Source organism: Mustelus asterias, unplaced genomic scaffold (genome assembly GCF_964213995.1).
Source record: "Mustelus asterias unplaced genomic scaffold, sMusAst1.hap1.1 HAP1_SCAFFOLD_77, whole genome shotgun sequence".
Lineage (NCBI taxonomy): Eukaryota > Metazoa > Chordata > Chondrichthyes > Carcharhiniformes > Triakidae > Mustelus > Mustelus asterias.
The window spans coordinates 1,018,251-1,035,079 of record NW_027590136.1 but is presented as its reverse complement, the minus strand read 5'-3'; the positions used below and the strand labels follow the sequence as shown (position 1 = coordinate 1,035,079).

Sequence of the window (16,829 nt, the reverse complement as noted above, 5' to 3'; positions counted from 1 at the left end):
TATCGGGAGAAGCAGGAACATGGGGATGAGGAGCATATCAGCCATGATCGAATGACGGAGCAGACTCGATGGGCCGACTGGTCTATTTCTGCTCCTATATCTTATGAACAGACTTTCTCCATCCTTCTCAGACCAGGACATGAAGTGATGGCTCCGAAAACATGGATAACTTGTAAAATCAACAGCTCCCAACACCTCTCTGTGGGGCACAGTGGTTAGCACTGCTGCCTCACAGCGCCGGGACCTGGGTTCGACTCCCGGCTTGGGTCACAGTCTGCAGAGTCTGCACATTCTCCCCGTGTCTGCGTGGGTTCCGTCCGGGTGCTCCGCTTTCCTCCCACAGCCCGAAAGACATGCTGGTTAGGTGCATTGGCCATGCTAAATTCTCCCTCCGTGTACCCGAACAGGCGCCTGAGTGTGGTGACTCGGGGATTTTCACAGTAACTTCATTGCAATGTTAACGTAAGCCGACTTGTGACACGAATAAATGAAGTTCCTGGGAAAATCCCCGAGTCACCGCACTCTGGCATCTGTTCGGGTACACTGACGGAGAATTTAGCATGGTCAATGCACCTGACCAGCACATCTTTCGGACTGTGGGAGGAAACCAGAGCACCCGGAAGAAAACCAGGCAGACACGGGAACAACATGCAAAGTCCACAGAGTCTCCCAAGCCGGGAATCAAACCCAGGTCCCTGGCGCTGAGGCAGCAGAGCTAACCAGTGTGCCACAGCGCCACGCTTTTGTGTTCAAATTTACATTCTCGCCTTTCTAACATCTGTATTAATGAATCATTTATTCTTTAATTGTCTCTCAATTCAGGCTGTCCATTTAACTAATCTCCTGCTTTACAATTTGGGAACTTCAGTCCACAAATAAGGTAGTCAAATGCATTGTTAAAAGCAGAATGTTATTTATATAAATAAATAACAAAGTTTAAAAATCATTGGTAAACAAAAGGAAACAGGAGCATTGGAACCAGCCTGGACTTGCAGACTGAAAGCCCGCCCAAAGCCCGCACGTGCTCAAAAGGGAGAGAGGTTGAGAAGAACACTCTGTAACACTTCTCCCCCTAAATTTCAATCCCCCATCAGGACAGAAATACAACAAAGTAATGTCTTTAACAATACGGAAGTCTGTCAGGAGCTTTGTGGTTGAAATAGAAACCCGACAGTACAGAAAGAGGCCATTCGGCCCATCGAGTCTGCACCGACCACAATCCCACCCAGGCCCTACCCCCATATCCCTCTATATTTACCCAACTAATCCCTCTCACCTATGCATCTCAGGACACTAAGGGCAATTTTTAGCATGGCCAATCAACCTAGCCCGCACATCTTTGGACTGTGGGAGGAAACCGGAGCACCCGGAGGAAACCCACGCAGACACAAGGAGAATGTGCAAACTCCACACAGACAGTGACCCAAGCCAGGAATCGAACCCAGGTCCCTGGAGCTGTGAAGCAGCAGTGCTAACCACTGTGCTACCGTGCAGTACGCACACAGCGTAGACCATTCCTTTACAGGAATTCCTGAAACACCTCACTTGTAAACAGAGTGTCGTTATCTGAAACAAGCCAATCTGGTAACCCAGGGCTTGTGAAAATTTGACAGAGCTTCTCTATTGTCACAGGAGCTGGAATATTACTCATGATCTGTGCTTCCAACCATTTTGAATGCACATTTACAACGACCAAACACATGTGATTCATGAAAGGCCCCCCCAAAGGCCACATTTAGTCTGGACCACGGCCTATCAGGCCACTCCCAAGGATGAAGTGGTAATGTACCCAGTGTGTTGTGCCTGATTCAATTGACAAACAGTTTATTGAGTTACGCCAGCGGGGAGAAGCCACAGGGGCTGACCATGTGTAACTCCACCCAACAAAGAATATCATCAATTCGTATCCAGTTACTCAGCCCATCCCGGCTGGACACAATCCAATCAGAATGGTGATAGATTACATACATTATAGGTTCAATAAAATTAGTATCTGGGCATTATGGGGCTTTGTGATCATCTCATGGACAGGTGCCCCCATCATGATGCTTTCCAGACCCCCCTTGGGGGGGGTCTTTCTTGGGCTTTCTTTGTCCATAGACTCCCTTAGTTAGAAATGGGGTGGATTAAAAGTTCTCAAATGGACGTCAGCACTCTTCCTTTGTTTTAATCGAATGACCACATGGTCTGGGAACATTTCTATTTAATACTCTCTCTTTTTAAACTCTTTTCTTCAGTATCCAATTCCAAAATTTTCCTTTTCATTGTGTTACTTGCGTCAGGAATAAATCTTTGGACCTGACGGGAAGTTTAACCCAAGATCAATCCAACACAGGATTGGTCAGAATCATTTCACATGTGTCAAATTTTAAATAACCATTACAAATTAAAACTCTCATTCTCACATGGGTGAATTGTATCCGGATTAAAATTCCCACATGTTTAGTAAACTATCCTGGAATCCTGTCTCTGGTCAGTACATATGGCTCCAGGTTCATAACTTCTGAACAAAAAAAGTTTTATTAATCACACTTCCTTTTTTAAAAATCTGTTTGATTTAAATCACAGACAAAAAACCTCAAAGCTTGAAGCGTTCAACCCACAAATATCATCCACACACAAACAGAGAAACTTAGCATGTGATTTACAACAACAATAACCAAAATGAATTCCTTAAGCGTTCTTGTGATCCTGTTTTTAAACTTCCAAAAATGCCTTTAAAGACTCAAGGTAAGGTTAATTCTCCAGAAAGATAAACCTAAACAAATGTAGCCCAAAACAATGATAAAACATATCTACAAACATCCACATAAAACAAACAAAACACACAGATTCTCACAGCTCGTAAATTTCAAACAATGAATCCTCAGCATTCTCTCTCGCAGCTATAGCTTCTTAAAGCGACAGAGCACTACAAGCTCACAACTCCTTGATTAAAATAAGATCCAAGATCCGTCATTATAACTGAACCTTTTTTAAGCCAACTTACAAAGACTGATGTTAGAGGCAACATCTTTGTTGATTTAAAATCCCAAACACGTTACACCCAAACACCAGCAAAATCTTTGTTCTTTATCTGGGGATAAAATTCTCAGTTATTCCAAATTCCTCCTGGCTATGCTTAATATTTCCGCATTTAACTTATTCCCAGAAAACCTCAATTATAAAGTAAAATAGGCACTTGTTTCCGGGCAGTCTCAGGAATGTGGTCAAGATAGTCCAGTCCCACAATGCTTCACATTCAATCTGCAGTCCTTCAATTATAACAGAATATGTGGCTGTATGTAGCTGCCTTGGCCATGGTCAAACCCAACCCCAAGGGTGCCTTCTTGAACTGCTGCAATGCCTGAGGTGTAAGTACACCCACAGTTCTGTTAGGGAGGGATTTCCAGCTACATATTCCAGACTTTCACTAGACTGTAGGTGGATTCCAGATTGATATATTCCATTCAACCACACCCAAGGTGAGTTATTCCAATTCCTTTATTGTCCAGGACAATATATTCACAATATCTTTAAAACAGAAATTAAACATTCCTATTTGATGTCAGACAGTAACATTTTCTGTTAGTTTGTTCTTTATTGTCAATGTCAGGCTGGGGTTGTTCCCCTTGGAGCAAAGGAGGTTGAGGGGAGATTTGATAGAGGTGGACAAGATTCTGACAGGTTTAGATAAGGTAGAAGTCCACAAGATTATGAGGGGCATGGACAGAGTGGATAGTCAGATGCTTGTTCCTAGGGTTGAAGAGTCAATGACTAGGGGGGCATAGGTTCAAGGTGCAAGGGGCACCCCTCACACCTTGAACCTATGCCCCCAGTAATTGACTCTTCCACCCTGGGAAAAAGCTTCTGATTATCCACTCTGTCCATGCCCTTCATAATCTTGTAGACTTCTATCAGGTCGCCCCCCCCCTCAACCTCCGTCGCTCCAGTGAGAACAAACCAAGTTTCTCCAACCTCTCCTCATAGCTAATGCCCTCCACACCAGGCAATATCCTGATAAATATTTTCCGTACCCTCTCCAAAGCCTCCACATCCTTCTGGTAGTGTGGTGACCAGAATTGAACACGAGATTCCAAGTGCAGTCTAACTAAGGTTCTATAAAGCTGCAACATGACTTGCCAATTTTTAAACTCAATGCCCCGGCTGATGAAGGCAAGCATGCCGTATGCCTTCTTGATTATCTTCTCCACCTGCATTGCCACTTTCAATGACCTGTGTACCTGTACACCCAGATCCCTCTGCCTATCAATACTCTTAAGGGTTCTGCCATTTACTGTATATTTCCCATCTGTATTAGACCTTCCAAAATGCATTACCTCACATTTGTCTGAATTAAACTTCATCTGCCATCTCTCCGCCCAAGTCTCCAACTGATCTATATCCTGCTGTATCCTCTGCCAGTCCCCATCGCTTTCCGCAATTCCACCAACCTTTGTGTCGTCCACAAACTTACCAATCAAACCAGTTACATTTTCCTCCAAATCATTTATATATATTACAAACAGCAAAAGTCCCAGCACTGATCCCTGAGGAATGTCACTTGTCACAGCCCTCCATTCAGAAATGTACCTTTGCACTGCCAACCTCTGTTTTCTTCTGACTAAATATCTCGAAACTTCCTAACACCCTGTCACTCTGTGATCTTTGTGACATTTGAAACCAGGTATTTGCAAAAAGACTCAAAGAGCATCAGCCCACTGTAGGCTGAGTCCAGCACAAAGAAACCCTCTGACCCTTCCCATTGACCAACTGTGAGAATGAACAAAATGCAGTCCTGGATGCAACTGACAGCAGAAACAATGACAGCAGAATCCAACCCCTGGAATCACTCGTGAACTTGCTGGTGTCTCAGCAGCCGGGATGAAACACTGAAACCCGTCCCACAGTGAGGGCAGGTGAATGGCCTCTCCCCAGTGTGAACTTGCTGGTGTGTCTGCAGGTTGGATGACCGAGTGAATCCCTTTCCACACTGAGAACAGGTGAATGGTTTCTCCCCAGTGTGAACTCGCTGATGTCTCCTCAGGTTGGATAACTGAATGAATCCCTTCCCACACTGAGAGCAGGTGAACGGCCTCTCCCCAGTGTGAACTCGCTGGTGTGTCAGCAAGATGGATAACTGAGTGAATCCCTCCCCACACTGAGAGCAGGTGAACGACCTCTCCCCAGTGTGAACTCGCTGGTGTGTCTGCAGGTGGGATAACCGAGTGAATCCCTTCCCACACTGAGAGCAGGTGAACGGCCTCTCTCCAGTGTGATCTCGCTGGTGTCTCTGCAGGTGGGATGACTGAGTGAATCCCTTCCCACATTGAGAGCAGGTGAATGGTTTCTGCCCAGTGTGAACACGCTGGTGTCTCTGCAGGTCGGATGAACAAGCGAATCCCTTCCCACACAGAGAGCAGGTGAATGGTCTCTCCCCAGTGTGGCTGCGCCGATGAGCTTCCAGCTGAGATGGCGCTCTGTATCCCTTCCCACAGTCCACACATTTCCATGGTTTCTCCATGGTGCAGGTGTCCTTACCTCTCTCTTGGGTGGACAATTAGTTGAAACTTCGTCCACACACAGAACAAGATTACAGTCTCGACCCGCTGTGAACGTTGCGATATTTATTCAGGCTGTGTAACTGGTTAAAGCTCTTTAGTCAGTGCATTGGAACACTCTCACTCAAGTGTAGCAGTGTGTTGATGCTTTTTCACTCACACTGACATTCCAAATCTTTTCAAATCGACAGACTGGACAATCATTTCTCCTTCTGGATTCAAAGTCCGATGATATTCAGCTCCCAAGGAATATGACTCTGTCAGATCGAGACGTGATGTTTGAGATTTCAGCCTGTGATTCCTCTTTCAATATCCTGTAAAATGAGTTTACAAAAGTCATCAGTGTCAGTACAGGATAGAAATTCAGAACAGACAATTTCTATGGAACATTCTTTCCTCTCTCATTCAGAGGGTGGGTTCTCCCCCGCATATGCACAGCTTCCCTCTCCCTCGCACATTTTGCAGTCCCCTGCCGGGGGGAGGGGGAGATCACCGAGCGGCTTCTCGCTCTGGCCGGAGCCGTCAGCCGGTTGCCTGGAAACCTTGGCTCGATGTGGTGCAGGGGGAGGGGAACAATGGGTGGGGGCGGGGCTCCCGGGTCCGCGCGCCCGGGCCTGCTCACTGGAACCCGGAGACATCACCGCGGAGCACAGTGATTCCTATTGGCTGATTCAGGCAGGGTTCTATCGTAGCGTCACAATGCGCAAGTTGTCCAATGGGCTTCAGAGTGAAACTTCGCTCTCCGATCACATTCCATTGTGACGTCACACCCTCACCCATTCCATTGTGACGTCACATCCTCACCCATTCCATTGTGACGTCACACCCTCACCCTCCATTGTGACGTCAGGGCTTCCCTCTCCAATCACAATCCCTGCCGGCCTCCCACATGCAGCCTCAATGGCGGCAGTCAGCCCGGGTCTAACACTACAAGCTGCCGCTCCATTTGGTACAAAGGGGGGGACCGGGAAGTTCATTTCCGGGGTCTGGGTTTGAACAACATGTTTACGAAGCCTCTCCACCCACCCGCCACATTTATCATTCCCCGCACGCCGCCCTCTACCTCGTATTGATCTCGCTTCCGAGTCAAAACCGTCCTTCCGACGCCATTACCCGCACTGCGCATGCTTCAGGTCCCGCCCCTCATTCACTCCGATTGGTTGGAGGACCAGCCGCTCCCGCTCGGTCCTCCAGCCCCGCCCCCTCTTCCTATTGGTCCGGAGCTGGCGTCAATCAGCCCCCGGGCATTGTGATGTGGAGCATGCGCAGTGTCATTGCTGTCCTTGGCGCTTGTTTGTCCCGGAGAAGCGGAGTCAGCGTTAGGCGGTGGCTGGGAGGATTTGGAAACACTTTGTGGATCCGCAAACCCTTCAGAATCATTGTCAGCTCCCTGGTTTGCAGCTGCGGGGCTTCTCCCTCCCTCCCTCCCGGGAACAGGCCCAGGTTAACGGCCCCATCCTGGCTCAGCCACTGGAGGATGGTTCACATCAGAGGATGGGGGAGGGGGACAATAAATAAGAGGTTTCACTTTGGCCTCAAATCAATGAGGACTCTGATCTCTGGGAAGGAAGGAAACCCTGGGAGGTGGGCGGGGAGGATTCACAAACACCCGCTGGAGGCCCCAACACCCCCAGTAAGACCCATTGGTTTTATTGTCAGTCTGCAGACAGGAGCTGGAGAACTGAACCCAATAAGAAGTCTCACAACACCAGGTTAAAGACCAACAGGTTTATTTGGTAGCAAAAGCCACTTGCTTTCGGATCACTGCTCCTTCATCAGGTGAGTAGGACTTGTGTTCATAAACGGGGCATATATATTGACACAAACTCAATTTACAAGATAATGGTTGGAATGCGAGTCTTTACAGGTAATCAAGTCTTAAAGGTACAGACAATGTGAGTGGAGAGAGGGTTAAGCACAGGTTAAAGAGGTGTGTATTGTCTCCAGCCAGGACAGTTGGTGAGATTTCCACATCAAGAACTGAACCCAGACAGAGGAGAGGGAGGGAGAAAACTGGGAGTGGAGGGAAGAAATGGTGGAGATGGTGAGATGGGTTTGGATTTCAGCCCAGGGGAGGAGGGAGAGTGTGTGGGACGGGGATTTACAGATTTGGGGGAACAAGAGAGGAAAATATGTTCCAGAGAAACCATGAATTGTCTGTTCAGAATTTCTATCCTGCACTGACAGTGATGGTATTTGTAAACTGTTTTTGCAGGGTATTATGAAGCAGGATTTACAGATGTGAAACTCAAAACAAACTTCAAATCAAGCTCTGTTTCAGTGATTTAATTCATCGGAAACTGAATATCATCAGACTTTGTCTTCAGAAGAAGAAAAGTTTGTTCTGTTTGTGGGTGAAGATTTCAAACATCAGTGTGACTGAAAAAGTGCCAAGACACACACCTGAGAGTTTCCATTGTGATGAATGTGGAAAGAGCGTTAAACAGGCTGGAAAAAACCCACATAATTCTCAGTGATTTGTGACCCAACACACATTCTGTGTAAACAAGGCATCAACTCATCATCCAACCTGGAGTCACACGAGGACACCCGCTCCACAGAGAAACCATTGAAATGTGGGGACTGTGGGAGGGGATTCAATTACCCGTCCGAATTGGATATTCATCGTCGCATTCACACTGGAGAGAGGCCGTTCACCTGCTCTGAGTGTGGGAAAGGATTTGCTTACTCATCCAGCCTCTATACACACCGGCGTGTTCACACTGGAGAGAGGCCGTTCACCTGCTCTGAGTGTGGGAAAGGATTTGCTTACTCATCCAGCCTCTATACACACCGGCGTGTTCACACTGGAGAGAGGCCATTCACCTGCCTCGAATGTGGGAGGGGATGTCATGCTTTATCAAGCCTCCTGATTCACCGGCAGGTTCACTCCGATCAGAGACTGTTTCAGTGTTCTGATTGTGAGAAAAGCTTTAAAAGCACAAAGGACCTCCTGAGACACCAGCGCACTCACATGGCGGTGAGACCGTTCACCTGCTCAGTGTGTGGGAAGGGATTCACTCAGTCATCCCACCTTCTGACACACCAACTTGTTCACACTGATCAGAGACCATTTCAATGTTCTGACTGTGAGAAGAGATTTAAAAGTAAATATGATTTACAAGTCCATCAGCGCACTCACACTGGGGAGAAGCCATTCACCTGCTCCGTGTGTGAGAGGAGATTCGGACGTTTATCCCAGCTGCAAACACACCAGCGAGTTCACTCTGATAAGAGACCATTTCAGTGTTCTGACTGTGAGAAGAGCTTTAAAAGTAAACAGGATTTGGTGACACACCAGCGAGTTCACACTGGGGAGAAACCGTTCACCTGCTCGGTGTGTGGGATGGGATTCACCCATTCATCCCGCCGTCTGAGACACCAGCGAGTTCACACCGGGGAGAAACCATTCATTTGCTGTGTGTGTGGGAAGGGATTCACTGATTCACCTCACCTCCTGATACACGAGCGGATTCACACTGGGGAGAAACCCTTCACTTGCTCCACATGTGGGAAACGATTCACTCAGCCACCCCAGCTCATTGCACATCAACTAGTCCACACTGATCAGAGACCTTTTAAGTGTTCTGACTGTGAGAAAAGCTTTAAAAGCTCTAAGGACCTGCTGAGACACCAGCAAATTCACACTGGAGAGAGATCATTCACCTGCTCCATGTGTGGGAAAAGGTTCACTCAGTCATCCCACCTGCTGAGACACCAGCAGGTTCACACAGGAGAGAGATCGTTCACCTGCTCCGTATGTGGGAAGAGATTTGCTTGGTCAGCCAATCTACTGAGACACCAGCAAGTTCACAAGTCACTGCAGGGGTTGGATTCTGCTGTTGCTGCTCACCCCATGCAGGACTGAATCATGTTCATTTATTTATTTATCTATCTGTTATTGAAGTAATTAATAAGTAATCCCATGCAGGACTGAATCATGTTCATTTATTTATCTATCTATTATTTAAGTAATTAGTAAATAAGTAATCCCATGCAGGACTGAATCATGTTCATTCTGTTATTAAGGAGACTGGGGTGGGACACAGATAATCTCTGTGCAATCAGGCAGAGTCAACATGGTTTTGTGCAAGGGAAATCATGTTAATTGATTTATTGGATTTCTTTGAGGAAGTAACAAGCAATGTGGATAAAGTGGAACCTGTGGATGTGGTGTATTTAGATTTCCAGAAGGCATTTGACAAGGTGCCACATCAAAGTTCACCACACTAAATAAGAATTTGTAGCATAAGGCATAACATATTAGCATCCCATCCACTTTGATTCTTTATATTAGCATGGATAGAGGATTGATGAGCTAATAGGAAACAGGAGGGAGAAATGAGTCATTTTTGGGATGGCAAAATGTAGCCTGTGGAGTGCCACAGGGACCAGTGCTGGGCCCTCAACTATTGACAAACTATTTTCATGATGTGGATGACAGGATCAAAATTTGTTGATAACACAAAGGTAGGTAGGAAAGTGAGATGTGAATGACCATAACAAGCCTGTAAAGTAATATAGATAGGGTCAGTGAGTGGGTAAAAGGTTGGCAGCTGGAACAAGATTTTTGGATAATGTGAACTTGTCCATTTGGACAGGAAGGATGGAAAAGCAGTTGATTATTTAAAGCGAGCGATTGCAGAACTTTGAGGTACAGAGGGATCTGGGTGTCCTGGTACTGTAATCAGGAAACGTTAGTGTGTGGACACAGCAAATGATTAGAAAGGTAAATGAATTGTTGTTTATTGCAGGGATGTTTTGCTATATTTGTTCAGGGTATTGGTGAGACCACATCTAGAGCATGGTGTACAGTTTTGGTCTCCTTACTTAAGAAAGGACTTGTGTGAGAAGTAGTTCAGAGAAGGTTTACTTGACTGATTCCTGGGATGAGGGAGTTATCATACGAGGAAAAGTTGGACATGTTCGGCCTGTATCTATTGGGGTTTAGAAGAATGAGAGAGGATCTGATTGAAACATAAAATTCAGAGGGGACTTGACAGAGTGGATGTTGATTGTCGAGAGAGGAGAACTAGAGGCACAGTTTAAAAATAAGGGGTCTCCCATTTAAGACTGGGATGAGGAGAAACCTTTTCTCTCAGAGGGTTGTTACAGTGTGGAATTCTCTTCCACAGAGAGTGGTGGAGGCTGGCTCACTGAATATTCTGAAGTCTGAATTTAATAGATTCTTGATTGACAAGAGAGTCAAAGGGTGTGAGGGGTAAGAAGGAAAGTGGAGTTGAAGCTACAATCACATCAGCCGGGATCCTATTGAATGGTGGAGCAGGCTCGAGGGGCCGAGTGGCCTTCTCCTGCTCCTAATTCACATGTTCCCATTGTGATAGTTGGAGTTTGTTTCTGCTGATGTTAATTTCCCAAAAAACTGAGCTGCAGCTTAATCTACAGAATAGAATCAAATAAATCTTGATGATAAACTAATTGACCAGCCAGGGTCTAACTGAATGACAGAGCAGACTGGAAGGGCTGAACAACCTGCTCCAGTTCCTGTGTAGTTTCTCCCCAGGATTCTCCCACTCTCTAACTCTGCTCCAGTGCTGGTTTCTGATGAAGTCTCTTCTCCCCAGGTCTCCCATCACTTTCCATTCATCAGCTGGTGTCTGAGTCCAAGTTTACCAGGAACAGGAGGAGGTCATTTATCCCTCAAGCCTGTTCTCTCATTCACTGAGGTCATGGCTGATCTGTAACCTAACTCCATTTACCCAGATATTGTTTTAATCCTGACTTCCTCAGTTTGTTACAATGAAATTTTTAAAATAACTTTTGTTTACATCAGACCTTCAATGTAGGAGAGTGTCCCAAGGTGAATCTCAGAAACATCAATTGATAAATCAGACAACTGGCACTGAGGGGATGTTAGGAGGCTGACTGAAGACTTGGTGCAGTGTAAAGGGTTAATGTTAAATTTGTAAATATTCTACCCAGTGATGTAAGATCAGATGATAAGAGTTTGCTGAGAGATGGTTGTCTGCTGAGCCTTGTGCTGTACATATTTAGAAGAAGGTGCAATAAAAAGTTATATTAACCAATAGCCTTGCCTCCAGCAGTCTCTGTCAATCGTGGCCAATTTCTGTATCCACTTGATCTAAACCTGTCATAATAGTGCTCACCTCTATCAGATCTTCCCTTAGCCTCCTTCATTCCAGGGAGAATAACTCCAACTTCTCGAACCTGACCTTGGAGTTAAAATCCTTCATTGCTGGAACCATTCTGGTGAACCTCCGCACCTTCTCAAGGACCATCCCATCATTCCTAAAGCGTGCTGTCTGGATATGAACACAATATTCCCATTGTGGTTTAAACAGTGCTTCATAAAGCTTCAGCATAACTGAACTGGCTTTTATTACAATGGCTCTATTGGAAACCAATGTATTATGGACCTTTTTAATGTACAGTCAGTTTGTAACTTTATTTATTTTATATTAATCAGTGTAGACGGGTTGTGGTGTAATGCTCTGTGTCAAGTCTCTCATGGTGGTAACAGGGAATATCGAGGGTGATAGAAGAACCCAGACTGAGCATATCTGAAGAACTGCATTGTGGGTTCAATGTGCAAAGCATACTGGTCAATGTAGTCAAGTTGCAGCCTTGCTGGAATTAGCAATGTCTGCAAAATGAATTAAATTGTGCAGGGAACTGGCCTCACACTGTGAGAAAGATGCGTTTGTTTGAGCTAATGAACTTGTCTGTAGCAGCTTGGGGAATGATAACAGTGTCAGAGATAACACAGTGGAGTCAGGCTGGCTCTATTCCTTCAAGTATAACCGTGTAATAGGCCCAGGACATAAGAACAAGGGAGAAGACAATGCTGTCATTGAAATCCAATTCAATGGGCTAAAAACAGGTATTACCTTATTTTTTATTCGTTTACAGAGGTCAAAGCCCACAGTCTGCCCTGAATAATAAAAGGTGGACCTCACTGGCTAGGTCAGCATTTATTGCCCATTTCTAAATGGCCTTGAGAAGGTGGTGTTGAGCTGCCTTCTAGAACCACAGCAATCCCTGTGGTGTAGGGACACCCACACTTGTTTGGGAGGAAGCTCCAGGATTCTGGTCCAGTGACAGCGAAGGAACAGCGATATATTTTGAAGTCAAGATGTGAGTGTTACGATCCCAGTTGATGTTATAATTGGACAGGACGATTCCAGGATGGAACACTGGCTCAAAAGACTGCAACTTTTACTTTTTGTAGAAAACATAAAGGAACAGAATCTCAGGACTGCCAATTAGCTTTTAATAAAATATTTATTAAACACGAAGAGTTTGACGATAACAAAATACTCCTTGACTCACACTTACCTTCACAAATGTATCCAGATTTCAAGGATAACATAGATTTAAAATTCCTTATGCTATAATGTTCTCAGTAAACACATGGTTCCTTTAAACCCACAGGTTAGCTGTGATCAGACAACCCCCACTCTGAAACCAAGTGGCAGATGCAACTCAATCGATCCTCTGTGGATTTCTCCTCAAATTTCCCCCCCAGATGATTGTCTCGAGTGTTTTCAAACTCCGCTCTCAGAAAGACACGTGTTAATATCTCCTTCCAAACCAAGTTTCTCTCCATTGCTTTCAACAAAGATCCACTTCCAGGTCTTCCAATTATCCTTTCAAACAAGCCTTTCTCTCCACTCTTTTAGCAAGAAGCTGCCTCTAGGTTTTTAACTCTCAGAATTCCTTTGCCTTGAATTGCAACATGCTTCCAAAATTCTGCATAAACTCAGATCATCAGTCCGTAACAGAATACAATTGCTTCAAAATCTGGATTTAAGGACATCAAACCTTCCCACTATTCAGATATGCGGCTTGTCTGTCACCAACCTCATCAGTTCTTTTCTTCCCAGGTCTGAGTTTAACTTCCATGAATAGTATCCTGTTCAAAAGACAATGCTGTTCCTTTTTTTCTTCAATATTCCTGGAGCTTCTTTTCCATTCCCGGGTTTCTCAAACTAACTGTCCTTTAGTTCCTCTGGAGCTTGCTTTCGCACACTACTCCATTGTATGGCTTTCCTGCTTCTAGTAGAGCTGAGAGCTGCTCACTCTCTCGTTTCCTCACCCCAACTGCTATAGAACAAAGAACAAAGAAAATTACAGCACAGGAACAGGCCCTTCAGCCCTCCAAGCCTGCACCGGCCATGCTGCCCGACTGAACTAAAACCCCCTACCCTTCCAGGGACCATATCCCTCTATTCCCATCCTATTCATGTATTTGTCAAGACGCCCCTTAAAAGTCACGACCAAAGACTATAAATTCAACTAATACTACACTCAAAAACCTTCTCACCCTAAAGGTGCCCCTGGTTGCTATGCAACAATGCATTACTTCTCCAACTTCACGTTTATTTTTCACGCCATAAACTCTCTCAGCACAACAGGAATACAATTTCAATTGAAACCTATCCCCCACACATGCAAACACCTTTGTTCAACATTAATCCAACCAAAGTTCTCCTCTTCCTACACAGAAACACTAAATCAAACTTACTTAAATCTATACTTTATTTCTAATATTTAACAATAGAAACATAGATCACTTAAAACTATCTCTGTTTTCCTGACATGAGTGACTTAGAGAGGAACTTCCAGGTGGTGATATTCTCATGTATCTGCTGCTCTTGTCCTTCTAGATGGTAATGTTTCTGGGTCTGTAAGATGCTGCCTAAGGAGTCTTGGTGAGTTCCTGCAGTGCATTTTGTAGATGGTACACACTGTTGCTACTGTCCGTCGGTGGTAGAGGGAGTGAATGTTTGTGGTTAGTGTGTTGATCAAGTGGGGCTGCTTTGTCCTGGATGGTTTTGAGCTTCTTGAGTGTTGTTGGGAGCTGCACTCATTCAGGCAAGTGGAGAGTATTCCATCACATTCCTGACTTGTGTCATGTAGATGGTGGACGGGCTTTGGGTGGGGGAGTCAGAAGGTGAGTTACTCTCCTCAGGGCTGCCAGTCTCTGACCTGCTCTGGTAGCCACAGTATCTATGGGTTTCTGGTCAATGTAACCCCCCAGGATGTTGATAGTGGAAGGGGGATTCAGTGATGGTAATGCCCTTGAATCTCAAGGGGTGATGGTTAGATCTTCTCCTGTTAGAGATGGTCATTGCCTCGGACTTATGTGGCATGAATGTTACTTGCCACTTGTCAGCCCAAGCCTGGATATTGTTGTATTTGGACATGGACTGCTTCAGTATCTGAGGAATCACAAATGGTGCTGAACATTGTGTATTCATTGGCGGACATCCCCACTTCTGACCTTATGACGGAGGGAAGGTTATTGATGAAGCAGCTGAAGATGGTTGGGCCTCGGACACTACCCTGAGAGATCCCTGCATTGATGTCCTGGAGCTGAGATGACTGACCCTCCACAACCACAACCATCTTCCTAATTGCCAGGTATAAGTCCAACCAGCAGAGAGTTTGCCCCTTGATATCCATTGATTCCAGTTTTGCTCGGGGTCCATGATATGGTGGCACAGTGGTTAGACCAGTTGGCTCACAGCCCCAGGGACCCAGGTTTGATTCCGGCCTTGGGTGGCTGTGTCGAGTTGGCACATTCATCAGCTTTTTTTTTGTGGATCATTTCAGTGGAAATGTGCTCTCCCAAACTCAAAGAGCATCAGTCCACTGAAAACAAAGTTGTGAGACCGGCCAGTCCAGCAGAAAGAAACCCTCCAACACTCCCACTTCACCAATTGTCAGAATGAACATAGTTCAGTCCTGGATGTGATTAACAGCAGCAATAACAGCAGAATCCAACCCCTGTCATCACTTGTGAACTTACTGGTGTCTCAGCAGGTGGGATGACTGAGTGAATCCCTTTGTGAATCCTTGTGAACTCGCTGGTGTGTCAGCAGGTGGGATGACTGCATGAATCCCTTTCCACACTCAGAGCAGATAAACGGCCTCTCTCCGGTGTGAACTTGCTGGTGACTCTGCAGATAAGATGAAAGAGCGAATCCTTTCCCACACTCAGAGCAGGTGAATGGTCTCTCCCTGGTGTGAACACGTCGGTGTGCCTGCAGGTTAGCTGAACGAGTGAATCCCTTCCCACACTCAGAGCAGGTGAACGGCCTCTCCCCGGTGTGAACTTGCTGGTGATTCTGCAGGTCGGATAACTGAATGAATCCCCTGCCACACTCGGAACAGGTGAATGGCCTCTCCCTGGTGTGAACCTCCTGGTGTGACACTAGGTGGGATGATTGAATAAAACGCCTCCCACACTCGGAGCAGACGAATGGCCTCTCCCTGCTGTGAACTCCCTGGTGTGACATTAGGTGTGACGATTGGATAAAACGTTTCCCACATTCGGGGCAGCTGAATGGCCTCTCCCTTGTGTGGGTTCCTTGGTGTGTCACTAGGTGTGATAACTGAATAAAACGCTTCCCACACTCGGAGCAGGGGAACGGCCTCTCCCTCCTGTGGACTCCCTGGTGAGTCACTAGGTGTGATAACTGAATAAAACACTTCCTGCACTCAGAGCAGTTGAAAGGCATCTCCTTAGTGTGGGCTCGCTGGTGTATCTGCAGGTGAGATGACTGAGTGAAACCCTTTCCACAGTCGGAGCAGGTGAATGGTCGCTCTCCGGTGTGGATTTGTTGGTGATTCAAAAGTTCAGATGAATGATTGAATTGCTTCCCACACTCAGAGCAGTTGAACGGTTTTTCCCCAGTGTGAACTTGCTGGTGTGTCAGCAGGTGGGATAACTGAGTGAATCCCTTCCCACAATCAGAGCAGGTGTACAGCCTCTCCCTACTGTGAACTGCTTGGTGATTCCACAGGTCGGCTGCCTGGAGAAAACCCTTCCCACACTCGGAGCAGATGAAGGGCCTCTCCCCAGTGTGGCTGCATTGATGAATCTTCAGGGCAGATGGGGAGCAGTCTCCTTCCCCACGCTTGATGCAGGGGAACAGTCTGTCCCCAGTGTGAATATGTTGATGAGTTTGCAGTGCAGACGGGATATGGAATTCCTTACCACAATCCTCATCTTTCCCCGGTTTCTCCATGGTGTGGATGTCCTTGTGTCTTTCCAGGTTTAACAATCAGTTAAATCCTCATCCACACATAGAGCATGTGCACTGTCTGTCCCCGCTGTAAATGATGTGATATTTTTGCAGTCTGTGTAACTGGTCTTTTGACAGTCAGTGTACTGGACACTCTCACTCAGCTCTGTGTTCCTTGGTGCCTTTCCAGTCACACTGATGTGACAGAAAAAACAGATAAATATTTCTTCTTCTCGACTCAAAGTCTGATGATATTCAGGTTCTGATCATTTGAGTG

At 45.9% G+C, this 16,829-nt stretch overlaps 2 protein-coding genes across 2 annotated transcripts in view; one reads left to right on the top strand and one right to left on the bottom strand.

The window, feature by feature from the left end:
• Positions 1 to 15,947, bottom strand: part of LOC144483738 (uncharacterized) — a 32,692-nt gene extending 16,745 nt beyond the window's left edge. Inside the window, 2 exon segments of the mRNA XM_078202274.1 lie at positions 4,833 to 5,507; positions 15,384 to 15,947. Of these exon segments, the coding sequence (XP_078058400.1) occupies positions 4,833 to 5,507; positions 15,384 to 15,823 (1,115 nt within the window). The 5' untranslated portion in view covers positions 15,824 to 15,947.
• Positions 6,240 to 11,162, top strand: LOC144483720 (uncharacterized). Its single transcript, XM_078202262.1, has 2 exons — positions 6,240 to 6,298; positions 8,322 to 11,162. Exons 1-2 carry the CDS (start codon positions 6,240 to 6,242, stop codon positions 9,406 to 9,408), a joined length of 1,146 nt encoding a protein of 381 aa, XP_078058388.1. The 3' UTR covers positions 9,409 to 11,162.
• Positions 15,948 to 16,829: the final 882 nt, after the last annotated feature.

What these genes read in the sequence shown, in the direction of transcription:
- LOC144483720 (XM_078202262.1), top strand. Translation starts at nt 6,240, where the DNA reads ATGCGCAAGTTGTCCAATGGGCTTCAGAGTGAAACTTCGCTCTCCGAT. An exon ending in CTCTCCGATCACATTCCATT is followed by an intron (nt 6,299 to 8,321) that starts GTGACGTCACAC and finishes TTACTCATCCAG; the next exon opens with CCTCTATACACACCGGCGTG.